Here is a 23,543-nt window from a genome sequence, read left to right as displayed (position 1 = left end):
TGGGCTCCAAATATTCTAGCTCAACCCTTCTAAATCACGGACTGAGATGGGTTGGCCCAACAGGCCAAGCCCATATTGACGTCTCTAATGATGGGACCTATTTGACCGAGGCAAATATTGAAATAGCGGCAGAACTCAATAATCATAGGAATCAATGGGAGGAGTAAACCCTAAAGTAAAAGGGTAGGTGTAAGCAAAAGAATTACATTCATGGTAAGAGGTGATTCTTTGATTAGCACAAGGAGTCATCACTGAAAAATCAAGTCTCCAGTGACATTCATGTCGAACCAAAGAAATAAGGCCTGGGGTAATGATCAGCACGGTTAAGAGATGATATGAAAGAAATCTGTTTTTTCATAGCTTCAGGATCTGATACAAAAGAGAACTCTTGTGGGACAATCTCAAAAACAATAGATTCTCGAATGGGTTCATTTTAATTCTTCCCTTAGAAGAAGATCTAGGAGTTAAGGGAGTTCTAGCCCTAGAAGAAGATGGTTTAGCAGTGTTACTTTGAGGGGTAAAACTACGAGTGGAGAACGAACCTAAACTACGTAGTCTACTACCTCTCATATTCCTGGTAGGGGCCGTAGAGGGAGGAAGTTCATCAACGATTACCATTTTACGTCGGTCTGGAGACGAAGAAAGATTTAATGAACGAAAAGACATCTTTAATAGATGAAGAACTACAAGAGAAGTTAGGGAGATGAATGCAAGGAAGAAGAAAGGAATTTTTGAAGTTGAGTGTGATGAGGTATTTATAAAAGAAAGCAACTGTCATCAAAGTTGGTCATTATGAACTGTCATCATGGAACTGTCACTTCATGACTAATGTAGATGCAGAAAACCCTTAAAAAGGCATGAAAACTGAAGAGCCAATTACAATGAGACATGTGTCTTGAGCATTAAATGGACATGAAGTATGTCTCATTGATTTTGAAGAAGGTATTATAATAATCGAGAAAAGGCGGCAAGAAATTCCCTCCATAAATACTTACCACTTCCCGAATATTCAGTTGAGAATATTCAAAAAGTGGGGTGAATATCTGTATTGGTGGAAAAAAGGCATGACACGTGGATCATTAGCAAAGTGATAAATTCAGTTAAGTAAATTAAAAGAATTAAAAAGGCATGAGCGGAACACCCCGGTGTTCCGCCAGAAAAGGTACCGGTCATGATAGATGGAAAAGAAGAAATAGGTACGACATGAATAAAAACCATAAAAGGGGAAGGCTCATGAATCTATTATAAATAAGGAAGGAAAATCGGCATTGATCGTGATTACGGGGAATCCTCAGTCATTAATGTCACCGTTACAATTGTATATAGTAACGGACAATTAAGGAAATTAATTCCATTAATAAGCTAAAATTAAGTAGGGAAACTGTTACAAGTATGTACCCATATATAAGGACCCGATCCTCATTTCTAAAGTCATCTGAATTTTGATCAATATATGCAATCAGTCTTTTACTTTATTAAAAGTCGCAATTCTGGGGAAGATTAGCTATCTATTTTAAGTTTTCTTTTCTTATGTATTTTTTCCATTATTCTTTTTATTCTTCAAATTACCAAGAAAGTGAAGTAATTTTATTATCAGTAACTTGATTTCTTCTTGATATTAATTTTAGCGGATAAATTTATTTTTGGGTTAAACAATATCCCTGGAACGCTAGTTTAGAAACCAACTGCATTTTCTTTGAGCCCTTCTATGATAGTTTGACGTTTAAAGTTTGAAATTGTTTTTTTTTTTTTGGATAAAATGAAATTAATAATAGATTATTATTAAAATTATTTGAATATTGATAATCCGTACTTAATTTTAGTTTGAACACTGATTTAGTGATTTATTTATTTTAAATCTCAAAACTCAATTGTGAATCCCTAGAAAGTATTGAAGAAGTCAAAGTGAGTTTTATCGATTTAGTGTTATTTGACTAAATTGATAATTAGGGATAGTTTGTGTTGTTTTGGAAATTATGTTTTAAATTTGAGATCATTTGAAGCATATTTGGAATAGTTTGAACGAAATTAAAATTGTAAATTCGAAGAAAACTGTGTTGAACAACACAGAAAAGTTATGTCAGTTGGGCAAAGTTTGATGAACAATTTAACATATAGGCCGACTGCAAATAACACAAAGTCATGCCAATCTGGTAGAGTTTGGTGAACAACTGAACAAGCACAAAATCAGGACAATCAGGTAGAATTTATCAATAATTTAACAATTAGGCCGAAGGCATATAACACATAACACCATATACACATGAATGTATAGCTTTGGGCTTTGGCAGCGGATGCCATTGCTCAAGGTACCTTCAATTTTAAACTATATAATATGACTCGTCATTAAGTTCTGAATATACATAATAGGCACTACTTAAAAAAAAGGGGGAAATCGATTGCCAAAATTGACCGATGTTGGTTGGTAATTGGCAAAAATCGACCTAAAATCGATCGATTCGTGGCGGTCGATAATCGTATGGTCGGTATTTTCCGACCGATTTCGCTCGGTCAATTAAATTTCAAAATAAAAAAGTTGCCAAAAAACGGACTGAAGTTGGTCGGTATTTTAATTATGTGATTAAAAATGCACCATCTGGGAATCGAACTGGGGTCTGTACTATGGTAGGATACTATTTTATCACTAGACCATTAGTGCATTTTGTTTTAAGACTGTGTTTTATTTCATTTACACTATTTAATTGTATTTTCGCGCGAAAATAATCGATCGATGTCGGTCGGTTTTATTAAAAAATAAAATTACTGACCATATTTGGTCAGTTTTTTTAATATTAATTTTAATTTATTTTAAATAAAAAACCGATCAAAGTTGTCTGTTTCTTGAAAAATAAATTTCGCAGGACGCAAAATAGTTTACCGCATTTTTGCATTAAAGAAAACAGACCAAATGGTCGATTTCATAAAAAAAAAAATTAAAAATAAAATATTTTAAAAAACCGACCGACTTCGGTTAATTTTTCGGTCAGTTTTTTACCAAATTTCTAGCAGTGAATAAATGGGTGTAGGTCTGAAGGTTATTTTCTAAATTCATTTAAAAAGGGGATAATATTTGATGATCAACCTCTTAAAGGATCATTCCGGTCAATCAAGACAAGAAGTTATGGTACTTCGTATCTTAGAATTTTGAGGAAAAAATGTAGTACAACGAAAAAGATAAGGATATTCCGATCGATCCTGATTGACAAGAGAAAATGGTGAAAGACGGAATAAATGGCGCAAAAAGCAAATTATACAAAATCTTCTCCGTGGAATTGCAATGCAGAAAGCTAAAAAAAAAAAAATAGTCCGGTACACTAAACTCCTACTATGCGGGATTTGAAAAGGGCCAGATCACAAAGGTCTATTGTACATAGCCTTGCTCTGCATTTCTGCAAGAGGCTGTCTCCGCCAAGGCTCTCTCCTTCTCATGCAGGAAGCTAAATGAGAGGGATAAAAGTGAAGTCCACCCCTCTGTCCCTTTTCACTTAAATATCAAAATTAATTCATTCAACCTTTGAAGGGAGCTAACTTTGAAGGGTGGGAGGTAGGGGTGTTCATAAAAACCCGAAAAACCGAACCAAACCGAAAATCAAACCAAACCGATCAAAAAAACCGATACTTTTTGGTTTGGTTTGGTTTGGTTTTGGTTTTAAATTTTAAAAACCAATCAAATTTGGTTTGGTTTTGGTTTTAATCAGAAAAAAACCGAACCAAACCGATTATAGGAATAGCTATTTCAAATTTATTATTACACCTATATAAATGTATATTGTTATAAAAAGTTTCAAAATATTTATGGTAAATGTTAATAGTTTGCACTTTTAATATAGTTATTTACCTTTACATTCTAGTTTGATTGGTAGTTTTCTTTTGTTTAGTGTAAGAATCCATTTCTTGTTAAAAATAACATATTTTTAATTGAGTCCTTAAATTATTCATCACTATTTGATTCAATTATCATCAATATATTTTGGTAAATAATAGATTTCTCAAAGGGCAATTGATTTGATAGTGTTACATTGAAAATGTGGTCGCCGGAATATGTATTTGGTAGTGTATGTTTTATATTTAAGAAAAAACCGACAAATAACCGAAAAAATCGAAAAACCGACATAAACCAAATCGAGAAAAACCGACTTAATTGGTTTGGTTTGGTTCTAATATTTGAAAAACTGACTTACTTGGTTTGGTTTCTTTTTATGAAAAAACCGATCAAAACCGAACCATAAACACCCCTAGTGGGAGGGGAGGGGAGGGGCTAAAAGCGAGGTGTGGAAGTATGTTTTGAAAGTTTCACTTTGTTACAAAAAGATGGAGATATGGATAGAGCAATTTATAAGTTGCCCTCTAAATTTGTTCAAAAAAATTATTTATACATTTTAACTTTATCTGCGACCTATTATCTTCTTATTTTGTCCGAAGTGAATTTATTTCCCCATCAAAAGTTGACGTGGCAAAGAATGTGTTACTCCTATCACGTTCCTACATGCGCGTTGAAAGAAAGAGCAAAGTTGAAAACTAACTGAATTGTATACATGTCATCTTTCTATGGGATATTGTCAACTAATTATAAATAATTATTAGTTCCTAATATTTAGGAAGTAAATAAATTCACTTCAAATAAGAATAAGGGGTAACAAGTTGCTCGTATTTTTCGGACAAATTTAAAGAGCAATTTATGTATTTTCCCTATATATATAATAACTTATCAAACTTTTTGAAGTATTCCAACAAAAATAGTTTACTCCGTTACAGAGTAAATAAAAGAAGTATTACTAAGGAGAAAAAGAGAAAGGAATATTACAATACCAAAAAGCCAAGCTAGAAGAGTCCAAATAAGAAATTGGCTTTATTTTCACGTTTCTGGAGTTATTTTTCCTTGCACATGAATGGGCCCTATTTATAAGAAAAATTTGCAGGCAAAATTATGTCATCAATGAGGTGTCTGTCCTCTTTCTTCTCTTTTTTCTTGTTTTCTTCTTCTTTTAAATAATTCTTACCTGCAAGATTTATTAGTAATTATAGGAAAATAAAAACATACTATTATTTATGCTTTAATTTTGAATTTTTTTTTTTTTACCATACGAAATTACATGAATAGTTTATACTTATCATAGGACCAGAGGAAACAAAGGAATCCAAGCAATGCCAAAACTAAACCTCAGTTCTCAAGTAAATTAAAAACCCTTCCAAAGAATCCACATGACTTCATCCCCTTCATTTCTCTTGGGTGGGGTTTTCTTCTGAGAAACATATAAATAGCAACAAGATTTTGCTGAACTAAAATTAATGTACAGAACTTTTTATCTCTTTGTTAACTATTAGTTGTATCATAGGAAAGAAAGAGATATGGGGGGAGGAAAAATTATTGGGATGGTGATATTTGTGGCTGTGTCTGTGGCTGTATCAGCAGCAGCAGGTTATGGTGATAATCAGCAGCTGCAGCAGCAGCAGAAATGGTGGAAATGGATGTCTTCTGGTTCTGCAGCGTCTTCATCAGTGGTCAAACCAGTTGTCTCTTCTTCAATTGTCCTACCACTCTATGGTAATATCTATCCCATTGGTTATTACTATGTTCAGCTCAATATAGGACAGCCTTCAAAGCCCTATTTTCTTGATCCTGACACCGGCAGTGATCTCACATGGCTGCAATGTGATGCTCCCTGTGTTCGCTGCACAAGAGCGCCTCATCCATTCTACAAACCAAACAATGACCTCGTGCCGTGCAAGGACCCCCTCTGTGCCTCCTTGCATCATGTTGATTACAAATGTGAGAGTCCAGAACAATGTGACTATCAGGTTGACTATGCTGATGGCGGTTCATCGCTAGGTGTCCTACTTAATGATGTGTTTAACTTCAATGCGACCAGTGGTGCTCGGATAATACCTCGTTTGGCTCTAGGGTGTGGATATGATCAGTTACCTGGTCAATCTCATCATCCTTTAGATGGAGTGCTTGGCCTTGGGAAAGGAAAAGCCAGCATTGTGTCTCAGCTTCACAGCAAGGGTCTGGTGCGGAATGTGGTAGGCCATTGCTTGAGTGGCAGAGGAGGAGGTTTTCTCTTCTTTGGAGATGAGGTTTATGATTCCTCACGCATTGTCTGGACTCCTATGGCGCACGATCGCATGAAGCACTATTCAGCAGGATCTGGAGAACTCATATTTGGTGGTAAAGCCACAGGATTCAAGAACCTTTTTGTAGTCTTTGACAGTGGAAGTTCCTTCAGCTACCTAAACTCACAAACATACCAAGGCTTCATTTCATTGTTGAAAAAAGAACTGAATGGGAAGCCACTAAAAGAAGCAAAGGATGACTATACACTCCCATTGTGCTGGAAGGGCAGGAGACCTTTCAAAACCATAAATGATGTGAAGAAATACTTCAAGAACTTCGTACTTAGCTTTCCCCATGGATGGAAATCCAAAGCTCATTTCGAAATTCCCCCTGAATCATATCTTATTATCTCATCAAAGGGCAGTGTCTGCTTGGGGGTTCTAAATGGTACTGAAGCCGGCCTGCAAAATGTCAACCTTATTGGAGATATATCAATGCAAGATAAAATGGTGATCTATGACAATGAGAAGCAAGCAATAGGTTGGAGCCCAGCAAATTGTGACCGGCCACCAAAGTCGAATAACATGATAATGTAATCAAGCTAAGACTAATCTTTTATTCTTCGGTTTGTGTTACCTTTTCATTTTTATCATTCTATTAGCATATGCTTTCATCAAGAAATGGGGAATAATAATAATAAGTATCCCTTTTGTATAACAGAAAATGAAAATTTCTGGTTTATCGAAGAATGACTATCATAAAATCAAAGAATGAGAAAAGAAGCAAACTAACATACAAGGTGAACACTCAATTATTTCTAAACCTGTTAGCTTCACAGGTTAAAGAGAGAGAGGATTCTAGATTACCTTTTAGTCTTTCCAGTCAAGCTCAGCATCTCTCGACCTTCACACTCTATGATGAGGCATCCAAGACACGGAGAGGTTATATGAGTAATATCCGCTGCTGGATGATCATTGTTAAAGATGGTTGTGGCTAGATTAAGACGTATAAAACTACTCTAGCTGAAAGAATGATCCCATATTTATGAAGTGAATGCCTCTCTATAGGCCAAAATAAAACAGCTAGGCAGCTTAAGTTTCAAAAGATAGGTTTTTGTCAGATGCAACATTCTGAGTTCTACGGTGTTGCTCCAATTCAGTATCCAGAAACGAAGTGAATATCCTTTTACCCTTGCTGGGGTTCCATCGAATGCATGTGGAAATTTTGAACTTTAGAAAAGCTTAATCCCTTTTGTGCAATGAAAGATACAATCTTATACCACATCATTGCAAATTGCCACATGATGTAACTCTCCATCTCTGTCCACATCATTTTCACTATATCCACCAAGATCTCAGCGCAAAGGTGCTTCCCTAGAGTCATGCAAAAAAAAACTTCTTTTTCTACTCACTTGTTATCATTAAATTTGCTCCAAAACATAGATGAGTCAGATTCAGACCCTAAATATCACTTCAAGCACACCCATATAGAAAGCAAAAATAAAGAATTGAAGCAGATCTTGCCTGTTGTTTAAGAATCAATATCGAATTCAGCTTGTTTCGTCGGTGCTACTATACCTATCCATTTAGCAGCTATTACTTCCAGTTGCAGCTTATGTGTAACCTTTATACCATGTATCCTTTGTCAGTAGCCTCAATGTTGCAACTTATGCATAACCTTTATACCATGTATCCTTTGTCAGTAGCCTCAACGTAGAATAAATGTCTATGTCCTTACTGCCACGACTAAGAATTTGGTTAGCTTGGAAGATTTTTACACAGTTGTGTACACTAATCCAACTGTAACTAGTTACTTTCTTTTCAACTCTCTCTTTCATTACCTTCCTGACCCGAACAAGGCTCTCCCATCTTCCCCTGGACTCGTATACTTGCGCTAGCACCAAATAAGGCAGAGATGACTCCGGCGCTAACTCCATTATCTTTCCAGCAACTTTTTCAGTTTCTTTCAAGTCTCCATAACTATCACAAGCAAGCAGTATTGACTCCCATATTTCACTGTTGGGCTCATGAGGCATATTTTGTATTATATCCCCGGCTTCTTTAAGTTTACCAGCTCTGGTCATCATGCCCACAACACAAGTGTAGTGCTCGATGCCAGGTCTAACTCCGTATTCCTCTTCCATTGAAGAAAATATAGCTATACCTTCATCAATAAATCCACCATAGCTGCAAGCCAACAGAACAGCAGCCAACGTAATTCGATCTGGTTGACCACCAACTTCAAGAAGTTCATAATAAAGGCTGAGTGATTTGGTAAGTTCACCATTGATAGCCAACCCAAAGATCATGGTATTCCACGATATCAAATCTCTTGCCAGTAGGTCATTGAAAATATTTGAGGCAGAGTCAATCAACCCATATTTACAATACATATCTACAACTGAACTGGAAACAACGGGATCTGATACAAAGCCTAACTTGATGACCAAAGAATGAGCTTGCATTCCCAGCTCCATAGGGAAGGTTGTAGTGCAGCTAAGAATGCAGCTGAGTGTAAACTCCGTAGGTCTAATATTCTCCCTCAAAGTTAGGACAAATACATGCAACGCATTTTCTTCTAAACTGTTCAGTGCATAACTCGAAATCATAGAATTGCACAGAGCTGTGTCCCAATGATTTGAATCCTCAAATATGCGAACTGAATCCTCAATTCTGTTGCAGTTAGAAAACAAGTCAATTGCTGCACTTGAAACAATTGTGTTGCACAAAACCCCCATCTTTACGCAAAGACATAAGATTTGCTTACCCTTCTCCAAACTGCGCAATTTAGAACAGCCAATAAGCACTGATGACATTGTGAACTCATCCGGTGAATATATACAAGCTCTCATCAAACAAAAATAAGACAGAGCTGTATCTTCATGCCCTGATTTACAGCAGACTGAAATCAACGAATTCCATGAAACAACATCCACCTCCTCCATGGCCAAAAAGACACCAGTACCATAGTCCACTAGCCCAAGGTTTCCATACATATCAATCAGTGAATTCCCTACCACCACATTAGACAAATCAACACCACTCCTTAGCATGTTTCCATGTATTTCCTTGCCATGGAAAGCAAACTGCACCCTCGAAATAAGAATCGAGAAAGTATATCCACTAGGCCTAATACCATAATTTTGCATTTCCAAGAAAACACCAAAAGCAACCTCAAACAACCCGTATGAAGCATAACCCGAAATCATTGAATTCCAACTCACAACATCTCTGTCAGGCATTTCATCGAACATCCGGCGCGCACTATGCACATCACCAGACTGAACAAGCACTTTCACACACATGTTCCAGGACACAACATTCTTATTCGGTATTTCGTCAAAGACTTTTAAAGCAAAACTTTTGGCTCCATGTTTGCTATACAAATCAATGCAACAATTACCCAGAAAAGTGTTCCTGTTGAAACCAAGTTTTATCAATTTACCATGAAGTATTTGCAAATATTTAAATGAGTTTCTGTACGAGAGGCACTGTATTACGAGGCTTGAATAAAATGAAAGTGAATGCGTGTGGTATCTGTAAGCTCTTTGTACAAAAGGGTACATGCAAGTGATATGACTGAAGAACAGATAGAGAAAGCTAAAGCAAACATGACAATGCCCACGAATCTCGTTTATTGCAGCTTCGAATATTTGGTCTTGAGGATTCTTGGTCAGACTCTTCTTCCATGTCCGAGAAATTTAGATATTCATTGGGCCAAGGATAAATATTCTTTCCATTTTGATACTCGCTAGTTTTTAAAGAATGTCTGAAAGAGAGAAAAAATAAAACAGCTTATGCTTGAAACAATTTAGAGCCCGTTTGGATTAGCCAACCGTAAATAGGTGATAAGATTGTAGTGCTGAAAAGTTTTTTTTAAGTGTTGAAATTTATTTTTAAAATAAGAGGGTATTTGGCTAAACTTATAAGCTGGTCAAACAGGCTTATAAGCATCTTTTGGCTTATCTTTATGTTCGGTAAACACCCAAAGTACTTATAAGTAAAGTGCTTATAAGCTAAAATCAGTCATAAGCTAGTCATTCCCAACTTATGTTTTTCAACTTATAAGCACTTTTAGTTTGACCAACACTTTTACCAGTTTATCCATAATAATATTTTATAATTCCCAAAATATTTTTTCCAAAATAAATTTCTTGACTTTCTTCTCATTCCATATTCGTTATTAATTCTTTTCTTACAAAGAAAAGTTTTAATTTATAATCTTTTAAAACTAAGGGTATTTTAGTCATTTTAACAAAAGAATAGCTTATTAACATTTTTTATCAAACACATCAACTGCTTATTATCAGTTTCAGCACTTTTATCCAAACACGTAAATACTTATTTTAAAAATAAGTTTCAACACTTAAAAAAAAAATTCAGCACTTCAATCTTATCAGCTATTTTGTGATGACCCAAAGGGTCATCTTTAGTTCTAGAATCCGAATCCGGGTTCCGAGGCCTTGAAAACCTCACTTTCTTCTGTCTTGATTTGCGTGGGCAGTCCGGGCGCATTTCCGGAAGAGTCTTTATGTGAAATCTAAGAAAAATATTGAATTCTGCCTTTTAAATTGATTAAAGTTGACTTCGGTCAATATTTTTAGTAAACGGACCCGGACCCGTGATTTGACGGTCCCGTAGGGTCCGTAGTAAAATATGGGACTTGGGCGTATACCCGGAATCGAATTCCGAGGTCCCTAACCCGAGAAATGAATTTTTGAAGAAAATTGTTTGCTGGAAAATATAAGAAATTTTAGAAATGGACTAGTGTGTGATCTCGTTGGTATTGGGCCCATATTTTGGTTCCGGAGCCCGGTGCAGATTTAATATGGTATTTAAGTCATATCTATAAAATTTGGTGAGAATCGGAAGTGATTTGATGTAATTCGGACCCTTCGTTGAGAAAATAGAAAATTTGAACTATCTTGAAAATTTCATGAGTTTTGGTACTAAATTCGTTGTTTAAGATGTTATTTCGGCGATTTGATCGCACGAGCAAGTCCGTAAGATGTTTTTAGACTTGTGTGCATGTTTGGGTTGGAGCCCCGAGGACTCGGGTGAGTTTTGGATACGCCACGGGATGTTTTGGACTTAGGAAAAATATTGCTGCTATGCTTCAGCTGTTGCAGGCCTATGATCTCGCAATTGCGAGCTTCACAGGCTTGGCAATTGCATGCCTTTCATCGCAAATGCGACCAAAAAGCTGGGCCAGCATGTTCGCATTTGCGAACATTCCTTCGCATTTGCGAAGTCAACAGGGAGGGTTTGTCGCAATTGCGACAATAGCAGACATGCAGCAGGTTCGTATTTGCGAAGCCTGTCTCGCATTTGCGAGCTTCGCAATTGCGAAGCTCCTGTCGTAGATGCGATATCTGCAACTAATCAAAACATCACTTGGACGGGATTTTGAACTCATTTCTCAAATTTTCAAACCCTAAGCTCCCATAGGCGATTTTTCAAAGGAGAGTTCTTCCCCAAAACATAGGTAAACGATTTCTAACTCATTTCCTTCAATCTATTTCATCTTTTTACATGATTTCATCTCAAAATCTAAGGGTTTTCATGGGAAATTGGGTGTTCTTGGGTAAAATTTAGGAATTTCAAAATTTGCGGATTTGGACCTCAAATTGAGGTCGGATTTCAAAACCAATTGCATATTTGGGTTCGTGGGTGAATGGGTAGTCGGGTTTTGGTTTGAACTTCGAGTTTTGACCAAGCGGACCCGAGGTTGGTTTTTGACTTTTTGGGAAAATCATCGGAATATCTATACTCATGCATTAGAATTGGTTTATTTAGCATTAATTGATGTTAATTAGTTAATTATGCATAGATTCGGGCAATTTGGAAGTGGAAATCAAAGAAAAAGCGGTAATTAAGGCTTGATTTTTTGCCGTGGAATCGAGGTAAGTGTTTGGTCTAACCTTAGCTTGAGGGAATAGGTGTTGTTATCTTTTTTGCTACGTGTTAATGTTGAGTACGACGTATAGGTGTGGTGACGAATATCTATACGTTGATGTTGAACATGCAAGTGAGTCTTAAACTGTGACTGTTGTGATTCTTATTATGTACTATTCATGCCTAAACTGATAATTCTCCATGTTGAACAAGTCTTATGATATTTTTCTTGGCATTGGATAATTGTTGAGTATTAACTCGAGTTGAGACTTACATTGTGAAATTAACTATTGAAACGAGATTGGATATAGTTGAATCCCTTGCCGGAATGTTATTGTTTCTATTGTTTGGGTGAGGAAGAGTGTAAAGCATGAAGGGTGATGTCGTGCACAATATTGTGAGAGAGTGTTAATGCACGAAGGGTGATGTCGTGCCATATTCAATGAGTGTTAATGCACGAAGGGTGATGTCGTGCCTATTTCTGTGAGTGTTAATGCACGAAGGGTGATGTCGTGCCATGATTTTGAGAAGTTAATGGATGAAAGGTGATGTCGTGTCATTTCTTACCAGTACATGGTGTCGGTTGTACTGATACTGCACTCTGCACTTTTTGTGCATATTTCTGTGCTGGACCTCGTGAGTAATGTTGAGGTTGCTGCCTTCAGTCCACGGGAGACCCAAGATAGATCTGCCGGCATTCGCAGACCCTGGAGTCCCCCTTCCCCCTATTTTGGATTATCTGTCTCGTTCCATTTTGAGAATCGTTTTAATTCTTTTAAACCAGTATTTGTAGAACTTCTTAGACGTTTGTGAATTATGACACCAGATCATTGGGGTAGACATGTATTGGAGTATTTTGAACTATTATAACACTTCCGCACTTTATATCTGTTTAGCTTTAGTTATTATTTATTTCTGTTTGGGTTAATTTCTAATGTGTTAAAACCGTAATTGTTGGCTTGCCTAGCATTTAAGAGTTAGGAGCCATCACGATCCCGTCGGTGGGAAATTCGGGTCGTGGCAAGTTGGTATCAAAGCCCTAAGTTGTGTAGGTCTCATAATTCACGAGCAAGCTAGGTAGAGTCTAAAGGATCGGTACGGAGACGTCTATACTTATCCCCCAGAGGCTATAGAGTTTAGGAATAACTTCACATCTATTCTTCTATGTCGTGCGATTTGACTTCTCAATGATAATTGAACTTCTACTATGTTCTTTCGCAAATGGCGAGAACACATACCGCTTCATCCGCTGATCAACAGCCCGAGCCCCAAGTGGTAGCTCCTACAAGGGGCAGAGGGCGAGGCAGGGGCAGGGCTCAACCTAGAGCTCGAGCAGCAGTACCAGTAGCGGAGCCTCAGGTAGAGTTTGAGGATGAGGTTCCGGCCCAGACCGTTCCAGCGAGGCCAACTCAGGTTCCAGAGGGGTTCATCGCTACCCTGGTACTTCAGGATGCTTTGGTCTGTCTAGTGGGCCTTATGGAGAGTGTCACTCAGGTAGGCATACTTCCTGTAGCACCAACGTCTCTCAGGCTGGGGGAGGAGCATAGACTCCTGCTACTCACACTCCGGAGCAGATGGATCCCCAGTTCTAGACTCGAGCAGTTCTACCGGTAGGGTAGTTCAGCCAATTGTTGCGGCTCAGACCGGTGCGGACGATATCCTCTGAGGCTTTTTTGACCAAGCTTTTCCCGGTTTATTATAGTGGGGCAGCTTCTGAGGACCCCTAGGATTATCTTGACCGTTGCCATGAGGTGTTGCGGAACATAGGGATAGTAGAGACCAATAGGGTTGACTTTACTGTATTCTAGATGATAGGGTCCGCCAAGAGATGGTGGAATGATTTTGTGTTGACTAGACCAGTTGGGTCGCCTGCATTGACTTGGGACTAGTTCTCCCAGCTATTTCTCGAGAAGTTTCTTCCTGTTACACAGAGCAAGGACTATTGTAGGTGGTTCGAGCATCTTTAGCAGGGTTCTATGACTGTCACTCAGTACGAGACTAGGTTTGTTGATTTAGCTCGTCATGCTCTTCTTATACTCCCCACCAAGAGACAGAGAGAAAGAGACATAGAGAGAGAGAGAGAGATGAGGTTCATTGAGGTACTCGCTCAGCCTATCAGATTACAGATGGCTAAGGAGACGGGTAGCAAGATTTCCTTTCAGGATGCGGCCAATGTTATACTTATGGCGATCCGAGGCCGTCAGGGTCAGTTCTAGGGATAGCAGTCCCAGCAGCGGAGGACTTGTTATACTTATGGCGATCCGAGGCACATTGCTAGGTTTTGCCTTCGAGCATCGAGCACTTCTCAGCATTAGGGTTTTCGTGCCATGGTTCAGGAACCGAGTGTTCCACCGCCCGCTCAGCCAGCTAGGGGAAGGGGTCAAGCAGCTAAAGGTGGAGGTAGAGGTGCTAAAGATGGAGGTCAGGCCGCTAGAGGTGGAGGCCAGCCAGTGGGAGGTCGTCCTAAGTATGTAGTTCAGAGTGGTGGGGCCTAGCCCCGATGTTGTGCTTTCCCAGCCATGCCTTAGGCTAAGGCATCTGACGCCGTTATCACAGGTACAATTTCAGTTTGTAGTAGAGATGCTTCAGTTCTATTTGATCCAGGGTCTACATACTCATATGTGTCATCTTATTTTGCTATGTATTTAGTTGTGCCTCGCGATTCTTTGAGTGCTCCTGTATATGTGTCCACACCGATGGGTAATTCTATTGTTGTATATCATGTATATCGCTCGTGTATAGTTATTATTGGGGGTATTGTGACCCGTGTAGATCTACTTCTTGATATGTCGATTTTGATATCCTTTTGGGGATGGATTGGCTATCACCTTACCATATTGGACTGTCACGCCGAGACCGTGACCTTAGCCTTACCGGGGTTGCCTCGATTGGAGTGGAGAGGGACTCCTGGTCATTCTACCAATAGGGTCATTTATTATATGAAGGCTCGTGTATGGTCGAGAAGGGGTGTTTGGCTTATTTGGCTTATGTTCCCGATTCTAGTGTAGAGGTTCCTTCCATGGATTCCATACCAGTTGTTCGTGAGTTTCCAGAGGTATTTCCTGCAGACCTATCGGGGATGCCACCCGACAGGGATATTGACTTTTGTATTGATTTGGCTCCGGGCACTCAACCCATTTCTATTTCGCCGTATAGCATGGCATTGCCGAGTAAAAAGAATTGAAAGAACAGTTGCAAGAGTTGCTTGAAAAGGGCTTTATCAGACCTAGTGTCTCGCCCTGGGGTGCGCCAGTGTTGTTTGTTAAGAAAAAGGATAGGTCGATGAGGATGTGTATAGATTATCGCTAGTTGAACAAAGTCACCATCAAGAACAAGTATCCATTACCGAGGATTGCTGATTTATTTGATTAGCTTCAGGGTGCCAAAGTGTTTTCGAAGATTGACTTGAGATCTGGCTACCATCAGTTGAGGATTAGGGCATCTAATGTCCCTAAGATAGGTTTTCGCACTCGGTACGGGCATTATGAGTTTCTAGTGATGTCATTTGGGTTGACAAATGCCCCAGCAACATTCATGGATTTGATGAACCGAGTGTTCAAGCTCTATCTAGATTCCTTGGTGATTTTTTTCATTGATGATATCTTGATCTAGTCCCGCAGCCGAGAGAAGCATGAGCAGTATCTTCGAGTCGTTCTCCAGACTCTGAAAGACAGCCAGTTATATGCGAAGTTTTCGAAGTGTGAATTTTGGTTGAGTTCAATTGCATTCTTGGGTCATGTTGTATCAACAGAGGGTATTCAGGTGGATCCTAAGAAGATTGAGGCAATCAAGGACTGGCCTAGACCCACATCAGCTATAGAGATTCGGAGTTTCTTGGGTTTGGTAGGCTACTACCGTCGGTTTGTAGAGGGGTTTTCATCCATATCAGCCCCAATGACTAGGTTGACCCAGAAGGGTGCCCAGTTTAGGTGGTCAGACGAGTGTGAGGCGAGTTTTCAGAAGCTCAAAACAGCTTTAACTGTGGTGTCGGTGTTGGTATTGTCCATAGGTTTAGGGACATATACAGTATATTGTGACGCATCTCGTATTGGACTTGGTGCGGTGTTGATGCAGAATGGAAAGGTTATTGCATATGCTTTGCGGCAGTTGAAAATTCACGAGAAGAATTATCTAGTTCATGATTTGGAGCTAGCAGCCATTGTTCACGCGCTGAAGATTTGGAGGCATTATTTATATAGCGTGTCATTTGAGGTGTTCACAGATCACAAGAGTTTGCAATACTTGTTCAAGCAGAAGGAGCTAAACTTGAGGCAGAGGAGGTGGTTGGAGTTACTGAAGGACTATGATATCACCATCTTGTATTATCCTAGGAAGGCCAATATAGTGGCCGATACTTTGAGTAGGAAGTCAGCCAGTATGGGCAGCCTTGCGTATATTCCAGTCGGTGAGAGACCGCTTGCTTTGGATGTTCAAGCTTTAGCCAATCAGTTCGTGAGGTTGGATATTTCTGAGTCCAGTCGTGTTCTAGCTTGCATAGTCGCTCGTTCTTCATTATTTGAGCGTATCAGAGATCGGCAGTATGATGATCCTTATTTGCTTGTCCTTAGGGACACGTGCGGCACGGTGATGCCAAGCAGGTTACAATTGGAGATGACGGAGTTCTGAGGATGCAGGGTCGAGTTTGTATGTCTAATATGGATGGTCTTCGTGAGTTGATTCTAGAGGAGGCCCATGGTTCATGGTATTCTATTCATCTGGGAACCACCAAGATGTATCAGGACTTGTGGCAGCATTATTAGTGGAGGAGAATGAAGAATGATATTGTCGCATATATAGCTCGGTGTTTGAATTGTCAGCAGGTAAAGTACGAGTATCAGAGACCTGGTGGTTTGCTTCAGAAGATTGAGATTCCTGAGTGGAAGTGGGAGCATATCACTATGGACTTCGTTGTTGGACTCCCATGGACTCAGAGGAAGTTCAACGCAGTATGTGTCATTGTGGATAGGCTGACCAAGTCAGCACATTTCATTCCTGTGGCAGTTTCCTATTCTTTAGAGCGGTTAGCTGAGATCTATATCTGTGAGATCGTTCATCTTCATGGTGTGCCTGTGTCTATCATTTCTGACCGAGGTAGGTAGTTTACCTCGCATTTTTGGAGGGCAGCTCAGTGTGAGTTGGGTACGTGGGTCAAGTTGAGCACAGCATTTTATCCTTAGACGGACAGTCCGAGCATACTATTTAGATTTTGGAGGACATGCTCCGAGCATGTGTTATTGACTTTGGAGGTTCGTTGGATCAGTTCTTGTTGTTAGCGGAGTTTGCCTACAACAACAGTTACCAGTCGAGCATCCAGATAGCTCCCTATGAGGCATTATATGGTAGACGGTGTCGATCGCCGGTTGGGTGGTTTGAGCCGGGAGAGGCTCGGTCGTTGGGTATACATTTAGTACAAGATGACTTGGATAAGGTTAAGATCATTCAGGATAGACTTCGTACAGCTCAGTCCAGGCAAAAGAGTTATGACAACCATAAGGTTCGTGATGTGGCATTCATGGTCGGAGAGCGAGAGTTGCTTCGGGTGTCGCCCATGAAGGGCGTGATGAGATTTGGGAAGAAGGTCAAGCTAAGCCCTAGGTTCATCGAGCCTTTTGACATCCTTGATCGAGTGGGAGAGGTGGCTTACAGACTTGCGTTGCCGTCGGGTTTATCAGTTATGCATCCAGTGTTTCATGTGTCCATGCTTCGGAATTATCGTGGCGATCCATCACACGTGTTAGACTTCAGCCCTGTCCAGTTGAACAAGGATTTGACCTACAAGGAGGAGCCGGTGGCCATTTTAGACCGGCAGGTTCGTCAGTAGAGATCGAAGAGTTATCCTTCGGTTCGTGTTCAGTGGAGAGGTTAGCCTGTTGAGGCAGCTACTTGTGAGTCCAATTCCGATATGCGGAGCCGATATCTCCATTAATTCACCAACTCAGGTACTTTTCTATGTCCGTTCGAGGACGAACGGTTACTTTAGAGGTGGAGAATGTGATGACCCAAATGGTCATCTTTAGTTTTAGAATCCGAATTTGGGTTCTGAGGCCTTGAAAACCTTATTCTCTTCCTCCTCGATTTGTGTGCACAGTCCAGGTGCGTTTCCGTAAGAGCCTTTATGTGAAATCTAAGAAAAATATTGATTTTTGCCTTTTAAATTGATTAAAGTTGACTTTGGTCAATATTTTTGGTAAACGGACTCAGACCCGTGATTGACGGTCCCATAGGATTCGGAGTAAAATATGGGACTAGGGCGTATGCCCGGAATCGAATTCCGAGGTCCCTAGCCCGAGAAATAATTTTTTGAAGAAAATTGTTTGCTGGAAAATATAAGAAATTTTAGAAATGGACTAGTGTATGATCTCGTTGGTATCAGGCCCGTATTTTGGTTCCAGAGCCCGGTACAGGTTTGATATAGTATTTAAGTCGTATCTGTGAAATTTGAAAGAATCGGAAGTGATTTGATGTAATTCGAACCCTTGGTTGAGAAAATAGAAATTTTGAACTATTTTGAAAATTTCATGAGTTTTGGTACTAAATTCGTTGTTTAAGATGTTATTTCGGCGATTTTATCGCACGAGAAAGTCCGTAAGATGTTTTTAGACTTGTGTGCATGTTTGGGTTGGAGCTCCTAGGGGTCGGGTGAGTTCTGGATACGCCACGGGTGTTTTGGACTTAGGAAAAATATTGCTGGTATGCTTCAACTGTTGCAGGCCTCTAATCTCGCAATTGCAAGATCAGGCTTCGCAATTGCGAGCTTCACATGCTTGGCAATTACGAGCATTTCATCGCAAATGCGACCAAAAGGCTAGGCCAGCATGTTCGCATTTGCGAAGTCAACAGGGAGGGTTAACCTTCGCAATTGCGACAAATTGTGCGCAATTGAGACAGTAGCAGACATGCAGCAGGTTCGCATTTGCGAAGCCTGTCTCGCATTTGCGAGCTTCACAATTGGGAAGCTCTTCTCGAAAATGCGACATCTGCAGCTGATCAGAACATCACTTGGACGGGATTTTAAACTCATTTCTCAAATTTTCAAACCCTAAGCTCCCATAGGCGATTTTTCAATGGAGAGTTCTTTCCCAAAACATAGGTAAACGATTTCTAACTCATTTTATTCAATCTATTTCATCTCAAAATCTAGGATTTTTCATGGGAAATTGGGTGTTCTTGGGTAGAATTTAGAAATTTCGATATTTGGGGATTTGGACCTCAAATTGAGGTCGGATTTCAAAACCAATTGCATATTTGGGTTCATGGGTGAATGGGTAGTCAGGTTTTGGTTCGAACTTCGAGTTTTGACTAAGCGGGCCCGGGGTCAATTTTTGACATTTTGGGGAAAATATTGGAAAATCTATAATCATGCATTAGAATTGGTTTATTTAGCGTTAATTGGTGTTAATTAGTTAATTATGCATAGATTCAGGCGGTTTGGAAGTGGAAATCAAAGGAAAAGCGGTAATTGAGGCTTATTTTTGGTCGTGGAATCGAGGTAAGTGTTTGGTCTAACCTTAGCTTGAGGGAATAGGTGTTGTTGTCTTATTTGCTACATGTTAGTGTTGAGTACGACGTATAGGTGTGGTGACAAGTATTTATACGTTGATGTTGAGCATGCAAGTGAGTCTTAAACTGCAACCGTTGTGATTCTTATTATATATTATTCATGCCTAAACTGATAATTCTCCAAGTTAAACAAGTCTTATGATATTTTTCTTGGCATTGGATAATTGTTGAGTATTAACTCGAGTTGAGACTTACATTGTGAAATTAACTGTTGAAATGAGATTGGTTATAGCTGATTCCGTTGTCGGGATGTTATTATTTTTATTATTTGGGTTAGGAAGAGTGTAAAGCACGAAGGGTGATGCCGTGCACAATATTGTGAGAGAGTGTTAATGCACAAAGGGTGATGTTGTGCCATATTCAATGAGTGTTAATGCACGAAGTGTGATGTCGTGCCTATTTCTGTGAGTGTTAATGCATAAAGGGTGATGTCGTGCCATGATTATGAGAGAGTTAATGCACGAAGGGTGATGTCGTGCCGTTTATGTTGATTTTATGGTGAGGACGAGAGTAAAAGCATGAAGGGTTATCCGTGCACGTGTTACTGTGTTATCATTTTTGTTGGTTCAAGTTTCATATTTACCTTGCTTCTTTATTTTATTACTGTCATAATCTGATAACCCCCTCAGTATGTTTCCCCTTTCCCGTCATTATCTATTAATTTTTTGTTATTATTGTTTCTCATATATGAATTAATTGCACAGGTTATATTGTTGTCGTGTCCTAGCCTCGTCACTACTTCGCCAAGATTAGGCTCGACACTTACCAGTACATGTAGTCAGTTGTACTAATACTGCACTCTGCACTTTCTGTGCAGATTTCGGTGTTGGACCTCGTGAGTAGTGTTGAGGTTGCTACCTTCAGTCCACGGGAGACCCAAGATAGATCTGTCGGCGTCTGCAGACCCTAGAGTCCCCCATCCCTCTATTTTGGATTCTCTGTCTCTTTCCATTTCGAGAACCGTTGTAATTCTTTTAAACAAGTACTTGTAGAACTTCTTACATGTTTGTGAATTGTGACACCAGATCATTGGGGTAGACATGTATTGGAGTATTTTGAACTGTTATAACACTTTCGCACTTTATATCTGTTTAGTTTTAGTTATTATTTATTTCTGTTTAGGCTAATTGCTAATATGTTAAAACCGTAATTGTTGGTTTGCCTAGCATTCAAGAGTTAGTCGTCATCACGATCCCGGTGGTGAAAAATCTAGGTCGTGACATATTTACAATCAGTTAATCCACATGGGCTCTAAGTATTTACGTGTTTGGATAGAAGTGCTGAAACTGATAATAAGCAGTTGATGTGTTTGATAAAAAATGCTAATAAGCTATTCTTTTGTTAAAATAACTAAAATACCCTTGTTTTTTTAAAAAGATTATAAATAAAAACATTTCTTTGTAAGAAAAGAATTAACAACGAATATGGAATGAAGAGAAAGTCAAGAAATTTATTTTGGATAAAGTACTTTAGGAATTAGAAAATATTATTAAGGATAAATCGGTAAAAGTGTTTGTTACACCCTATGCTTTTGCACGTGGAAGTACGCCACAAGTGAATTGATATAAGATCGGAAATGAGATGTTACGTGTTACATCTCGCATTTTCGTACGTTAAAAGCTTCGTCTTCAGTTAATCGACGTAGTCTCGGGGATGAGATTATCTTGAGGTCAACGTAGTTATGCTATTTATAACAAGCGATAAGTAAGTGACACAGAGGATAAAGGGTACACGAATTAAAGAAAATGAGTAAATTCGTGAAGGTGAGAGGGGAAGCAAGTCAAGAAAAGTAAATTTTCGTCCAAGTTTGGCAAGTTGGGATAAAATACAGGCCGAGCAATAATACCCGGTATTTATGGACTAGTACCATACAAGGTACCATATGACCATGATAGTAGGATATATAAAGTGTATTAAAAATAAGTAGAATTTTAAGTAATTTGAGACAATTCTTAATTATGTGGGTAATTAGTTAATTATTGATTAGTGAAGAATTACCAAGTTAATAAAGAAATTGGTAATTATCAAAGATATTTGGATAAGTTTGGGGGATGTCACGTGGCAGCAATACAATGTCCAAATTGGACTCTTGATAAAATTTCTTTAGGTGGCAAATTAATATGATAGATACACACTACTCATTGCTAAGATATTCAATACTACAATCAAATGGAAGTTTGGCACCTTAGAACCAAAATCTCTTAGAAAAGTCCTACAAAAATTCCTTCAAACAAGAACGTTAGAAATCCCTACAAAGTTTTCAACAAAAAAAAATTTTCAATCCAAAAACGTTAGCCTTCAAATGATAATTATGAAGCACTACAAATCAGAACGTTAGCCATTCTTCAAGTATTCAACAAAAACGTGAATTCTTGCAACCTTTTCCAAAAAGGTCATACGTATTTTTCCTACTTCAGGTAAGTTAAGGCTATCCTTTCTTCCTTTTGGCATGATCTATACGATACAAATGAAACGAGAAAAATACGCAACTTTCATAAATGTCATAAAAATACTAGGGGTGTCTATATTCTTGATTCCCCATGTGAATTATTATTATATCTTCTGCTCATGGGTCTCAAAAAATATGTATTTGATAAAGTTTATCCGAAAGGCATATTGAGTTTTATGACATTCCGAGAAAATCTTATTAACGTATTTCTTATGCATTTCATGCATTTATACATGTACATTGACTCATGACTCAGACGACATTATAACGCATATATATGTATGTATATGTATATGGGATATGGATTATATACGCACCACCACCCGATCAGCTGGTATACGTTGAAGATTTGCCCATAGTGGCTGAGATGATATGATGGGATGCCCTCAGAGGCTTGATGATGCTATGAACATATGTACCTATGCACGACATGACATTCATATGCATATGAATGACATTATAAGTATTTTATGATTTACAGAGTTATCCAGACTTACAGGTTGCGTCATTTACTCTATATTTCTTCCATGTCGTACTTATTTATGTGCTTTACATACTTGGTACATTATTCGTACTGACGTGTGTAAGCACGTGATTTTTGCCCTACATATGAATTACTCCCAAAAAATTCAAAATAAAACAATTTTAATTTATTTGCAATTGTTGTGAATTTTCTGTTATTTTCCTTGTATTATTTGCATTTTTTGTATGACATGTTTATTTGTTAAAGTAATAAAAAAATACAAAAAATATGTCGCATTTGCATTTAGGATTTAATTCTACAATTAGGAGTAATCAAGTTTGTTATACAAAAATGGAAAATCACAAAATATGTATTTTTTGCATTTAATGTCCAAATTGTGCGATTTTATTTTAATTGATGTTTAATTTTGTGTGATAATTATTATTAGGAGTTAATTAGTATTTTAAGATAATTTTTGGTTTTTATAATTTAATTTTAGCATTTTTAGTTTTATTAATTAGTAAAAGAAAAGAGAACAAAAAATAGAAGAAAATCGCAATTGGGCCTCTTTTTCAATTCTAAATTTAGGCCCAAAACACCTCTACCCAACCCAAAACCCCTTGACCCGGCCCATTTCCACCCCATCCCTTTTGATTTTTCAGATTTTTTTCATTCTTTTCACTCAACCAAACAACCCAAACCCTAAACTCACCCTAAACTCTCTAGCCGTCACACCTCACACCCCTCCTTCTCTTCTTCTTCTCCCTAACCACCCAACCCTAAAACCACCCAAACCTTACTGCCATGCCCGCCTACCACCCATTGCCCTCCCTTGTTCGTTCTTCGTCATCATCCCCATTCGAGCAACCGGCGACCACCCAAGCCGCCAGCTTCGTCTTCTTCTCCGTCGTGAACCAACGGCAACCAACGAACAGCCCAAACGACCTCCCCATCGCTGCTGCCTCTTCTTCATCTGCTACCCTCCCCCGTCCGCCATTAACGAGCAGCAGTGCTGCTGCGTTTCTGCTCCTTCTTCTTCGTCCCAAGCTCAACCACGGCGACCACCCTCCAAAGGACCCTTTCTGCTTCACCCCACGTCGCCATGGACGCAACAGCTGCCCC

At 38.9% G+C, this 23,543-nt stretch overlaps 2 protein-coding genes across 2 annotated transcripts; one reads left to right on the top strand and one right to left on the bottom strand.

Moving 5' to 3' along the window:
- Positions 1 to 5,146: 5,146 nt before the first annotated feature.
- LOC107812378 (pentatricopeptide repeat-containing protein At1g43980, mitochondrial-like) lies at positions 5,147 to 9,754 on the bottom strand. Its single transcript, XM_016637446.2, has 2 exons — positions 6,922 to 9,754; positions 5,147 to 6,516 (listed from the first exon to the last, which is right to left on the bottom strand). Exon 1 carries the CDS (start codon positions 9,618 to 9,620, stop codon positions 7,722 to 7,724), a length of 1,899 nt encoding a protein of 632 aa, XP_016492932.1. The 5' UTR covers positions 9,621 to 9,754; the 3' UTR covers positions 5,147 to 6,516; positions 6,922 to 7,721.
- Positions 5,350 to 6,823, top strand: LOC107812379 (aspartic proteinase Asp1). The gene has a single exon (XM_016637447.2). The coding sequence runs from the start codon at positions 5,350 to 5,352 to the stop codon at positions 6,649 to 6,651; it is 1,302 nt and encodes a 433-aa protein (XP_016492933.2). The 3' UTR covers positions 6,652 to 6,823.
- Positions 9,755 to 23,543: the final 13,789 nt, after the last annotated feature.

Source organism: Nicotiana tabacum, chromosome 16 (genome assembly GCF_000715075.1).
Source record: "Nicotiana tabacum cultivar K326 chromosome 16, ASM71507v2, whole genome shotgun sequence".
Classification (NCBI taxonomy): domain Eukaryota; kingdom Viridiplantae; phylum Streptophyta; class Magnoliopsida; order Solanales; family Solanaceae; genus Nicotiana; species Nicotiana tabacum.
Note: the sequence above shows the minus strand (reverse complement) of the source record. Positions and strands in the feature narration are given on the sequence as shown.

Bases quoted from the DNA above. Each gene is read 5' to 3' on its own strand.
- LOC107812379 (XM_016637447.2), top strand. From the start codon at position 5,350: ATGGGGGGAGGAAAAATTATTGGGATGGTGATATTTGTGGCTGTGTCT.
- LOC107812378 (XM_016637446.2), bottom strand. From the start codon at position 9,620: ATGTACCCTTTTGTACAAAGAGCTTACAGATACCACACGCATTCACTT.